This window comes from Coturnix japonica, chromosome 3, assembly GCF_054131305.1.
Source record: "Coturnix japonica strain WE chromosome 3, WE-NBRP24, whole genome shotgun sequence".
Lineage (NCBI taxonomy): Eukaryota > Metazoa > Chordata > Aves > Galliformes > Phasianidae > Coturnix > Coturnix japonica.
Genome location: NC_140665.1, coordinates 63,889,870 through 63,903,398, shown reverse-complemented (window position 1 = coordinate 63,903,398; position 13,529 = coordinate 63,889,870). Strand labels below are relative to the sequence as shown.

Below are 13,529 nucleotides of genomic sequence, written 5' to 3'. Positions count from 1 at the left end.
AGCAGCACAGCGATTCCTGCTGCTATGGAATTTTTCTGTGACTTTCTCATGCCATTTTAACGAATCTACATAATCTACATAAATGTGCATAATTTATTTGTGTCAATTAACTGTTCAGTCACTGTAATAAATACAGGAACTGCTCAATTTTCAGGATTGTGGTATCAAAGGCCTCGTCTTCAATGATTCACATCTTGAGAGTAAAGAAAATTTTGTGCCATACTTCTAGCAAAAGATTAAATATGTGGTGTTGTACAGAAATAGGTTTTCAGGAATGGAGGACAATTACATTGGAGGAGAAGAACATGTTAAATATCCATGATGATCTCTGAGGGAGTCTTTGCTGGCTCTAAATCACGAAAACTCAAGTGTTTCAATTAAATGGGACTGACCCTTCATTCTTTAACTGTATAATTGCACAATCACCAGATGGCAGTGTTATACATAATCTTGCCAGCTTGTTTTTATGGGAATAAACTTTCCCTCAGATGTCTTCATTCTACAAAGTTCCACAATACAAAAAGAAAAAATGTTTGTAGTATGTATTTTTCCTTAATAGAAGACAAGAAACCAAGACAATCTCTGACTCAAGTTGCTGCAGCTGATCGTATTCCTATGAATTATGGTAATACTTATTCAAAAGCCGAAGCTTTTGAAGTTTCACTGACAAGACCTAACAAGTACTCTGTGTTCCCTAATTGAAAAGCACTTAAAATGTCTTTCCCTTTAAAAATAGCATTTATCTGCTGTTAAATTTCCAGTTTACATTAATTTGATCATTCATGTGGTAACATGAGAAAGCTGGTGGAGTTTGCTAGAGTCAGTTGTTCTGCATTTCTCCATGAATTATGTTGTCTGCTTGAAGAAATTAGAGTAGTTCTTGAATTTGTTTGCCTGGCTTCTGTTATTTTTGTGCTTTGTTGTCTTTGTATTTCACTTATGTACCAGCTGTTGTTTTGTATTACCTGCGCCATCTTTCTATACAGCTGTTTTTTCTAACTGGCCGTTACTGTACTTTCTAAGGTAGTTTTATAGTTCTGTCTGAGCTTCCCTGATCGAGTGTTAGGAGAAATGGGAATAAATTTTCAGTAACTTTGCACATATGCTTACTTTACTGTTGTATTTTTCATACATTTAGTAGAATTTACTCCTAGGCCATGCAGAGGCTGCATGATACTGGTAAAAGAACTGCTCTAATAAAGTAATAACAGAATATCAGCTGAGTAAAGGAAGATGTGCAAAGTTGTGGACGTAGTGCAGATAAAGGCCCTGGTAATTATCCAGCAGGACTGGAACATAGTGGACGGATGGTTGCAGTATGTTGATTTTTGTAGAGACCTTTCACGTTAGGTTTAGAGAGTCAGTCTCAGAGCTGAAAGTGTGGGTTGGTTCCTAAGTCTTTTCAATTCTTATGTTTTTCTTTTCCAGAAGGCTTTCAGCCTTGGTCTGAATTGTTGTAGATTTGCCCTTTTTTTTTTTGTTTTAAAGAATGAATTACTTGAGGTAGTCTTTCATTTCAGTGTTGCAAATCTGGAGGTTCACAAATGGTCCCTTAACAGAAGTAATTACTGTGGATCTTTGTGGAGTCTGATAGTTTATTACCTTGATTTTTGTTCTGTACTAATAAAAATAAATGGCCCATAGTATTTGAAGGGAGTAAAGTGTTTTATATGCATCGATCACTGAAGGCTGGTTTTGAACACATCTACTTCTTACATGCCTGAGCAAGAGGTCCTTTTAACTTGCTCAACTTCAGCTACTTTTAGCAGCCCTCGAGCTCTTTCTCACTTTCTGTGCAGTCTGTACTGTTGGTTGTTGTTTCCTGAAACTTGTGGTGACTGCAGACATGCATTTTTCAAGTGTATTGAAACTGAACAGAAAATTTAAAAGCAGTTGAAAAATGGTAACATAGCGCTTAGTACCCTCTGAGCAAAAGCTGCTCAATAGCAACAACGTGACCTGCTCTGACAGATTTTCCTGTACAATGATGAATTACTTATCACTAGATAATCAGTGCAGCTCAGCGGTATATTACATATCAAGTTTTATGTGATTGAGAACAATTGGAACACTTAGTCTTGACCTCGCTTTAATTTTGTACTTTCTGGTTTAGATTAACTGTTACCTGTCATTGCTTGCCTGGCATTGGTATTTGAATACCCTTGTTATGGAAGAGAACCAGAGCATCTCAAAATATACAGCAGCTGACTCACTGTGTATGTGTATAGGTGATAGAATATTTCCTGTTTGAAACTCCTTGAAAAAGAACTGTTTCTTCTGAAAATATTTTGATTTCTCCAGAATAAACTTAAACTTCAGCTTTTCATTTTCTATACTGATTTTACACTAGATTTCTCCTGATCTAGGTTAACTTTGAAATGCGTTAATCAAAGTGAATAAATTATATTGCTTTTTAAAACCAGTTCTTCATCATTTGTAACTCACAGTTAACAAAATATGTGTTAAATGTCAGTATAACTTACAAGGCTTAGATGTAACTTTACAAGATCAGACATTAAGCAAAATATCTCTTTAACTGTCCACAGGATTTCACTTAATTTCCAGTTGGTATATGATCATATATGTGAATAGAAGATTTTAAAATAAGTGGAAGATGATGTTTTCCTCACAGGAAGAGTTTGCATGCAGGCAAAGACTGGTCAATCTTTCATTTTCAAACATTAATTTAATATGCATTATTTTTTCACTTACACGTTTCTGTTAAGAGTTATTGATAAATACGTACCTGCAGAATGTTCACAGGATATTCAGACTGCCTGAGGCATTATAAATGAGATTTGAGCTTTATGACATTTTCAAAACAGTGTGGATTCTGTAGGAAATAGCCATGGTTAATGAATCTTTAAATATTCTATATGCAGCTGACAGCTACTTTACGAAACTTGGCCGACTTACCTCAGGCAAGATGCCAGCTTGTTTGCAGTGGTGCAGCCTCTGAGCTCTGTGTGGCGCTGGAGCAGCGTATGAATGACAAGGATGTGTGCACCTACATTGTCAGGATTTTCAGGTGTGTAGTGAATACAGCTCTGTTGACTTCAGCTTGCGGTCAGGTCAGTGTTTCTGCATCAGGTAACCTCAAAGAGAGCAGGATGAAGCACTAAAATTGGAGAATTTATTTGCATTCATTGGATTAATTTTGATTGATTTCATATGATAATGATGCCTTTATTAATAGCGACAGAATTGTTTTATTGCAGGCATACAACTTGGAGTCACTGTCCCTGGTAAATATGTTTTGTTGCATTGTGTCACTCTTGATTCACATAGATTCAGATTTTTAAAATGCCATTTCTTAAATTTTAGAACTGCATAAATGATGAGATACAAATCCTATTCTAGGCCATGTTTTCTAGGGGGACTGTGTGGTGTAAAATTCACAAGGGAAAAATATGATCCATGTTCATAATTTTGAAATTTTACAGAGTGTTTGAGATTAATCTGTAGGATCAAGACTTGTGTGTGCAGATGGAAGTGCTGAAAGAATCTCTGTATTATGAGCAGCTAAGTGACTTCTTCCCAGCATGTGCTTTTTAGAGGGCGACTGGGATGAGTGAATCATCCCAAAGGTTTCTTTTGTAATTTGAAGCTGAAAAGCTCCCAGTTACTAAGCACAAACTTGCAATACCCAGTGCTAAATGGACTTGATAACAGTCTGAGGATTTTGTACAAGCAGTGGAATTAGATGTTGGCTATTTAAGGTGAAGCTGGATTATGAACACAATTTATGAGTGCCATTCTGGTTGAAATATTTGTCATTGCTGCTTTATTCCCTACCTGAATTCTGTTGCTTGTGAAACTATGTGCATTGAGAAGGTGCCCAGCTATGGAATCTTCCCCTTATTCAGACCCTCCAAATCATCTGTTGCATTCTCCTTGATAGATGAGATTGAGCTGCACTTTGAAGAGCAGCTATGTAAGGGTCTCTCATTCCTTCCTATTCTCAGGTAAAGGCAAGCTAAGTCTGAGTCTTTGTCATGTATGCTCCCTGTAAACCATTCAGATGAGCTTCCTGTACTTAAAGGGAGTTTACAAACAGGAGCAAAACATAATAGGAAAATTAGAAATGTTTTCAATCTAAGGGGAAGTTAAGGTTAGGCATTAGGAGGAGATTGTTTTCCTTGTAGTGTTAAGGCACTGGAACAAGCTGCCCCGAGAATCTGCAGATGCCCCATCCCTGGTAGCATTTGAAGGCAGGTTGGATGGCAGCCCTTGCAGTGGGTTGGCATTGGATGGGCTTTAAAGTCCCTTTCAGCCTAGACCATTCTGTGATTCAGTCCCCTGCCACCTTGTCCACTTATGTTTCTAAATTTGCTCCTGAAAATGAGTTGAATTCTAGCAGAGATCTCAGCACGTTCAGCATATTTCCTTCCAGAGAGAGGGCATTTCTTTAACTTGGTAAAATGCCATGGAAATTGTGGCTGGTTAGGTAATGGTTTTGTAATTGGACTATAATTCTGACAAGGACGTTTACTTGATCTAGAATTCAATGTGGAGCAAAAGTAATTTGTCTTATTTAAAGTTTCCTGCTGCTTCAGTTCCTAGGTTTTTTTTGTGTGTGTGTTTTTTTTTTTTCTTATGTTCAGTGAACTGCAGGCTCTGAAGATAAAAATGTGCCACACAATCAATTTAATTAGCTTCCTGGAAGTTGTACTCATAGGAAAATAAATGTTCTGTGCAGTATGGAACACATTTAAATTTTCTTCTGTCTCCTAGTAATACAGAATAATTATTCTTTTCTTCTCTCAGTAACTTTTACACAGCTTCTCCTTAGGGAATACATTCCAATCTATTCAAATTCTTCATTGCTCCAGGTTTATAAGTCTTGCTGGTAATTGAACATCAGCACAGATGTTTGCTGGTTTTGACTACATGGGAAGTAAGACATTACCATAGTTACTGCAATATGTCTAGTATGACCGAAGCATGTCAGATTCTATTTTTTTGTAATGCTAAAAATGAGCAACATAGGACTGGAGCAGTAAGGGAAAATGCAGAGGTAATACTGTGTCTGCAAAAATATCTGATTTCTGTGTTTGGTGGTGACAGATGTGCTCTGTTGGTGCTGTTGCTAGAATCTGCTACCTTATGTTAGGAAGAGAGTCTCACTTCACATTTCACCTTAAGCGTATTGGTTATACTATGGGCTTGCTTTGTGATAGTGGCAGGCAGGTTGGGAAACTTCCCATGTTTACTTCTTTCAATTATTTACACTCTTATATAACTGCGTGTGCCTCTATTAGAAGTTGAAGTATTGGCATTCATTTAACATGTTGGAAAATGGGGCTATAAGAGTCAATAGCAGAGTGTTGTTTTTTTTTGTTTTGTTTGTTTTTTTTTTTTAATCTTTTGTGGAAAAAAAGTGCTTTCATTCACTTTTATGTTATTTTTGTACCTTTATAGCAAACTTTCTTCGTACGATGACTTCTGTGCAGCTTTAGCAGACTGCTCCAGATGTTACATCTTATTTTTAGCTCTACTAAACAAACACCAGCAGCAGCAGGTCAGTTTTTTTTTTCATCTCTCCATTTTTATGTTCTAATCCTCTGATGTGTCTGTGCATTATTGTGTGTAAGCCTGTTCTCAATGACCTACTTTTAGGCATTTTCCAAATAAAAATTTTAAGTGGTTGACGGAATTTAAAGGAGTAAATAATTGAAATGAAATCACTTAGATTAAGTATTCAAAGCAATACCAAGGGTAGGCAGTTGATTCATTTATCTATCGGTCACATATATCTTCTAGATACTTGTTTTTCTTCGTTAAAAAAATAAAAGTAAACTTCTAAAAGAAAATAGTTTGTGTGTTTGATAGCTGGAAACTGTAGGGATTTCTTCTGCCCTCCTCGCCTACAAAAGGAGTGTACATTTTCCATAGCTGAACAGTTTCAAAGCAGATGAAAACTTGTTCCTTGGTAACTGCATGAGGTATCACAATGCCTCTCTTCTGTTAGAGAAAACTGGATGCCTGTAAGGTTGCATTTGAATCTTGCACCTAGAAAAATGTTTAGAACTTGTTAAAATGCCTCATTCTACTAGCTGAAATTATATGAGTATACTTGTTACCAGCTTCATTAGAACTTGAAAGGTCTCTTGCTCTATTTTCTTGCTCTATTGTAGGCATCTTTCTTATGTTTACTGGAGCACTAGGCTCTGGGAACTTGGTGTAAGATCACAGCTTGAAAGATTGACATGTTGGTAACAGTGCAGCGCCCCATTTATGGCAAATTACAAAGCTGTATTGCCAGGTGAGATGAAGAAAATGTTTTTGTAAAGCATAAATGTTTCAAATGTTGAATGAGGTTTCAGAACATTGAGCGTAAAGATTATTTTTAAAAGTGAAGAACTTTCTTAGGTGCTCCAGTATCTAAACTGACTTGAGCACATTAAAATAGCCTACACAATTTGACACAAGTTTAGTAGTATGTGATCAATTGCTGGTAGATCCTTTTTGCTGCTATTGTTAAAGGCAGTTAATAAAGGTAATGATATCATCTGCTGACCAATTTACTCCTTCTTTTGCCAAATACAAAAATAATTTCTCCCTTTTCCGTTTACCCACCTCTGTTTTCTGTGATAGTGCATATGAAAGAGAGGGGAAGATTGAATTACTTTCATCTGTTGGTTAATGTTTCAGCAGCACACCTGAATATTTCTGGGTTCAGACTGCTCTTGCACTGTGTAGTCTATGAAGACAATTAGTAAAGGACTACGTAAATAATATGAGAAATCTGGAAGATGTTTTACTAGATTTGTAGCTATGCTTCCTTGTGAGCACTGTATTAAAATCTCAACAAATGATGGTCCTCTGGGAGTAAGGAGCTTAAAGCAAGTAACATCTTCCTTTCAGCCTTCATCTGTAATTTTAAAAGGAAATGTTGACTTAATAGCTTTGTGTTTTAATGAATTCTAGGCTCATATATAATTTCAGGTTTTTTTTTCAGGTAGTCATCAGAATATAGCTTCTCATTTGTCTGCTTTCTAAAGTAGTTTTGTCACTAGGTTAACCTTGATTTTTGTATTAAACTTTCTATTGAAGTACAAATTAGTGAAAAACAAACTTGCATATTAAAACAACTTGGTTATTACATTATGATGATTATTTGCAATATCTTCAGGATAGTTATTTCTGAACTGCAGTTTTTCAGCTTAGTGAAGCCCTGCAGAATCAAGAAGAGGGCCGTGGGTAATGTAAGGCACCATTTTTTTTCCTATACTGAGTAATAAACACTTGAGCTGTGAGAAGCATGAGTGCTTTTCCTGGGGTACAGTTGGCACTGTTAATCCTGTAAAATGCTGACAGCTAGTGAGTTACAGAATGAGTTGGTGTCTGTTGAAAAGTAAACAGCTAACAGTGGTGCAGGTAAAATTGTTTGCTGTGGGAAGAAGTAAAGAGGGGAATAAATCAGCGTTATTAGCTCAAGCCATTCAAAATCCTTAGGATTGAAAACTGATATGTTAAGAAAGAGGAAGTATGTATGTGTTTTGAATTTTAAAGTTGCAAAGTTCATGGCTTTTTATTTACTGGCAATCATGACAGCTAGGAACATACTGGGATAAAGGAGGGGAAAAAAAAAGACTTTCTCAAGTACTTTCTCAATAACGGTGACTGTAAAAATAAGCATTAAATGTTGTGAAAATAAAAATGTGAGCATTGGAAATGGGACTAATGACTTGCTCCAACACTATACGCTAAATTCCATGGCTGCCACCCAAATAGTCTCTGTTCTTCTCACCATGCTGCAGTTCCAAGTCTATTTAACTTTTTGTTCAGCTCATGCACTCCCTTGAGTAAAAGAGGCAGAAGGAATGGGAGAGAAGGAATTTATCTCTGTGAGCAAGACTGAAATTGAGTTGTCAGGACTTACTTAATTCCGTGTGTCATAAGGTAAGGAGAGGAGTACTGAAGATCAGAAAACCTGGATCTGCAAGGCAGCACTTGGGAATTCAGCAGTGCTTTTCTGAGCATCTGAAAGTATGTTCTGTTAGACCAACTTGTGGTCAGTTTTGGAGCTGACTTCTGTGAAATAACAAAAAAGTCCTTGGTGGTTGCCAGATATCATAAAAGCTATCAGAAGTGTTCTTATAGAGCACCTATGTTGTAGGGTGAGTTTTGCATGCTTCACTTTCTACTCTGCTTTGTAGTCTGGTGTTTTGCCCATCTCCAGAAATTTTTGAACAAGATGCTGTTCCCCTTACCCAGATCATTATCATCCGTAAGCTTTTCAGATAAGCAAAGTAAAGTTTAGTGTTCTCAGTTTGTGGTTGATGTTACAAGTCATGAAGAGGCTGTGCTTTTGGAACAGGGAGATTGCCTAACTAGGGCAGTAGCTTCTGTCAGTAGGTCAAATACTGCCTGAGCTTAGGTGGCGTAGCAGAGCCCTGCCAGCACCTGTTGTCTTCTATAAGTATACAGTTAAGAGTCTGTTTTCATTCTTGAGTGCACAAATGCAGAGTCTGATGCTAAAACTTGCATGAAAGGGATCTTGTATTTTTTGTAAAGAGTCTATACTTCAGTTTAGCCTATTCTTTCTAATTAGAAAACATTTGTGAAGCGTGTACCATCACTAGATGCAGCAATTGCCTACTAAGTAAAAGAATGATCACACTGAGTCTCATGAAAGGTTCACCCAGCCTAGCTAGTATCGATGCTTAATAGTGAAAATCAGATGCCTAGAGAACAGCAAAACCAGAACAGGACTATGTGATACTTCACATGCAAACTTTCCAAACTTCCAGCTCTTTCCAGATTGGAGATTTCCTTAGCCAGATGTGGTTCTCTTTGTTCAAAATAAAATTCACTGGTGGTCTTTTCCTTGAAGTTCTAGTCTCCCCTGCAGAAATTGTTATAGAACTATACATCACACATAAACTTCTAAATTCCTCAGCATCCATTGGCAAGGAGTTGCTGTACTAATTAACTGTAGCACAAATAAGTTTTTTAAATTTGCTTTTGAATTTTCTATCTTTATACCCTCTGCTTCTTGTTTTGAGAAAAATTCAATCGCTAGTCATTCGTTTCACACTACTCCTAACTTCTTTGACTTTTGTCATACAGTCTTTGACTCATCTCTTTTCCATGCTGAAAATTCCTTGCTTACTGAAGAGTCTTCGCTTGCTTAGTGATTTTTGATATATATTTCATATCATTGTGCATCCACATAGTGTTTCTCTGAGCTTTTTACAATCTTTAGTCCTGTATCTTTTTGAGATGAGGGGACTAGAACATAGCTGTTCAGATATGACCATAGATTTCTATGCTTGCATGAATTTGTTTCTCAGTGAAGTTAAAAATTTGATTTGCTTCTTTGGCCTTCTGTGTGTACTACAACCCTGAGGAGAATCCACAAAATATCCCTCCAGGTGTTTGTGGTTGGTTCAAAGGCTGTAATTTTGTCTTGTTCTGCTTCATGTTTATCCACACTTGAATTTTATCTGTTATTTTATTACTAGTTTATTCTCTTCAGTCAGCCTTTGTCTTTTCTATATTGAATACCTTACTATCATCAACAAAATCTACTGTATCACTGCTGTCACTCACTTTTCAGTGTTTTTTATGGACATGTTGAACAAAATAGGTCCTGTCACAGAACCTGGTGGAATTCTGCTGGTGCTCTGCAATTCCAGAAACCATTAATTTATCGTTTCCCATCCTCTGAACATTTACTGATACAGAGCATTCCCCTCATGGTATGACTGCTTAGTTTCGCTAAGATTTTGGTAAGCAACCTTGTCAGAAGCTTTCTGGGAAGCGAAGTAGGTTCTGTCAAGTGGGTCTCCTTTATATCTATCTGTTGATCTCTTCAAAGAGCTCAATGGTTGAGTGTCAGGACTCGGGAATCTTGAAACTGATTGCGTGTATCTGACTGTTCACTAATTGTGTTCTTTTCAGTGGTTTCTTCAGATTCATCTAGTATCAGACTCGAATATCCTAGATTCCTTTTCTAATAGTTGATTTCATGTTTGTTACCTTTCCAGTTCTAAGAAATCAAGGCAGCTTTGAGTGAGAGGTTGCTCATCACTGTTAGTCATTAAGCTATTTAGTTAATGAGTTAGAACTCTTGAGTGATTATGTGTTCCTGGTGATTTGTCACTGTTTGTTTCATCATTTTTTTTCTTTAGAATTGTTTGTGGTCACTTTGGTTTTCATCAGATTCTCTAATGAGTCTTCCCAGAGAAGACTGCAGCATTGAGATCTCCGTTTCTTCCATAGTGGGCAGGAATCAATGCAAGGAACTCATCTAGCTTCTCTGGAATTACATTTTCTTCACTGGATGCTACTGATCATCAGTTAGTTCTGCCAATTCTGGCAAACGTCCTGGTCCTGATATGCATGAAATGATTTGTTATTATTTTTGTATCTCTTGCATCAGCCAGTAGAACTGGACTAACTTACAATTATAATTTGCATGCTGTTTTACCTGTTTGATTTAACAATCAATTTGTCACAAACAATTTACTCTGTTAAATGAAGAATAGATTGAAATTGCTTTGTCATCCTCTTTAGGGAGATGTCCACAGTGATTGGGTTTACTCTGCCTGGATCTGCATAGTTTTATTCCCAAGAGCATCTACCAAGCAGCAAGTATCAAATGAGTTTCATGAGCAAGCATACTTCTGCTTATGAGAATTTTTCTTGTCTCCCTCTGAAAAAGAAGTTGTGCTTTTAGGGCTTCTGAGTGTCCTTGCTCTTAGGATTGCAGCAGTTGGGAAGATCGCTACAAATGGGGCCTACAAATGCAGAGAATTTCTCTGCTTTGTTTCTAGCATTATTTATTAGGGAAAGACTTATCTGCATGCCCTGGTTGACGTTTCTGGATGGTTTTTTCTTGCCTGGCTTTTGGACAGCTTTGTGATGAGCTACCAGGAACTCAATATCTGTTTCAGTCAGTCATATATCCTAATAACTTCATACAACCAGACGCTCTTAACAAGAATCCGATGATGCAGCCATTTTTATTTCAGATTTTCAATTTTTTTTTTCTTAAATGCTCTGGGAGTATTACTGGCCTTCTGCTCAGTGGCATCATCATCCTATGAGTTACTGGAGATTATCCTTTTTTTTTTTTTTTTTTTCTCAATTATTTCTATATTTTATTTCTATATTTTTATTTTTATTTCTATATTTTAAGGTGTATGTTTGTATTTTTGTGTGAATAGCTTTGCCCCTAAAGAAATGGCCTCAGTGCTGTGTTTATTGAGCTTCTGTGAGTTGTTTTTCTGCTCTGTGCTATCCCTGGTTTGAGATGAGGACAGCTGTTTGTATGAGTGTATGATGCATCAGCTCAGAACCAACACAGTTTCTAATAATCTTAAGAATGGAGGGGAAAAAGCCATCCATAACCCTTTGCTGGGTTATGATTTGTCATTCCCTTGTCTAGTTTGTTGAACAGCCACACAGATAGTTTCTCAATCACAAATAGTGAGGAAACAACATGGGGCGGGAACCAAACTGCAAATGGGAAGTAGAGTGGGTGCTGAAATGCTTGGCAAGGTAACCCTATGAAATGCATTTCTAGATAACGTGGTACTTTTCTGCTGTGTTTACAAATATGTATTTTCAGTTGTATTCCTTTTGCCCTTTGCTCTACTATAGTGTCCTGGAAATTATAAATAAATAAATGAAGGCATGATATTGATATGGAAATTAACCACTGGAAAAAGAAGAAAGTATAAGATTTATTTTCCACAGATTTCCTGCATATTTGTAACCAATCATTCATTCTTTCCTGAATATTTTCCCAAGAAAGAAATAACCATTTTAGAATAAACATTGTGGCAACCTGCTGATAAATCTGAATGACCACACAGGATCTTTATCTACAGTACTGTTTTTGTGACGGTGTGCTGAGTTGATAGTTTATTTGTATCTTCATAGTACTCCATGATTTATAGTTTGTTTGTTTTGATCTGAAAGCAAAAAGAGGTAAGTAGAATGCAGAAAATGTGATATGGTGAGTCTGCAACTCTGTAGTCAAGCAGCCTTCGTTGGCATGTACTGAATGGAAACAAAATGTTTTGGTGTATCAGAGGATACAGCAGTGTAAATGTAATCACTGGATATGTGAACGTTAGACTAACAGATGATAAGGAGATATTACAGCTTAGATGACAGATACTCTTAAAACGTGCTGAAAGCTTGCAAACAACTCTGAAAAGAGCTATAAAGATGATGAATTTATTTGCTTAATTGTGGGGTGTTTTCTTTGGAAATCTAATAAATGTATAAGATCAGACCATTAGCAAGTTGCCTATTGGATAGAATTGTAAAGGAAGACATTTTTCTTCAATTTGTCCTTCAGCTTAGAGAGGTGATTGCAAGAAATAGTGGTCGAAGCTGTAGAAATTCAAACTAATAAGAAGTAAGGTTTTAACCAAGGATGTTAGTAATCATTAGAGCAATACTATGGGGAATATAGTTCTCAGCTTTTTTCAGTTAGTGATTTCTGAAATATTTTTTCAATAGAGCATTTACATTAAATTTGTTACTTCAATTTGAGTGAGCAGTAGATGCAGTTGATACAGGACCTTACAGGGGCCTTCTGGAAAGCTGGAGGGACTTTTTGCAAGGGCATGTAGCGAAAGGACAAGGGGGTAATGGTTACAAACTGGAAGAGGGTAGGTTTAGACTAGATATAAGGAAGAAATTCTTTGCTGTGAGTGTGGTGAGACACTGGAACAGGTTGCTCAGAAAAGATGTGGGTGCTCCCTCCCTGGAGGTGTTCAAGGCTGGGCTGGGTGGGGCTTTGAGCAGCCTGGTATAGTGTGAGGTGTCCTTGCCCATGGAACGGAGGTTGGAACAAGGTCACAGAGTTGAATGGAACCTTGAGAGATCATCAAATCTAGTGCCTGTGCTAAAGCAGGTTCCCTACAATAGGTCGCACAGGTAGGCATCTAGATGGGTCTTGAATGGAAGACCCATCTATGGAAAGAGATTCCACAACCTCTCTGGGCAACCTGTTCCAGTGCTCTGTCCCCTTACCATAAAGAAGTTGTACTGCATGTTTATATGGAAATTCCTGTATTCAAATTTTAGGCCATTACTCTTTGTCCACCGAGAAGAGCCTGCCTTCATCCATTTGCCTCTGATCCCCCTTTAGATATTTAAAAACATTAATTGGATCCCCTTTAGTCATCTTTTCCCCAGGCTGAACAGACCCAGGTTGCTTAGTCTTTCCTCGTAAGTGAGATGCTCCAGGCCCTTTATCATCATTGTGGCATTCTGCTGGACTCCTTCTAGGAGATTCCTGTCTTCTTTTTGAACTGGGGAGCCCAGAACTGGACACAGATGATCTGTAAAATACCTTCTGACACTTTACTGTTCTATGATTCTAAGATACTGCTGGGCAGGTGACATAATTTTTTATTTTTGCTACTAATTTCATGTTATATGAAAAAACATATTCATATATAGCTGGAGATTCAGTGGGAGTCCTAATAGGAGCTGCTGGCATCTTGATTTCTTGTTTCATACCGCCTCTCCTCTTCTTATGGATCCAGATGGACTAACAG

The 13,529-nt window shown here is 37.2% G+C and overlaps 1 protein-coding gene across 5 annotated transcripts in view; it reads left to right on the top strand.

The window, feature by feature from the left end:
- ARMC2 (armadillo repeat containing 2) overlaps positions 1 to 13,529 on the top strand; it is a 54,561-nt gene that overhangs the window by 28,184 nt on the left and 12,848 nt on the right. For all 5 annotated transcript variants that reach the window (XM_085543644.1, XM_015858661.3, XM_032443224.2 and 2 more), the window contains exons 11-12: positions 2,883 to 3,028; positions 5,422 to 5,521. In XM_085543644.1, the coding sequence (XP_085399770.1) occupies positions 2,883 to 3,028; positions 5,422 to 5,521 (246 nt within the window). The remainder of the gene's footprint in view (positions 1 to 2,882; positions 3,029 to 5,421; positions 5,522 to 13,529) is intronic.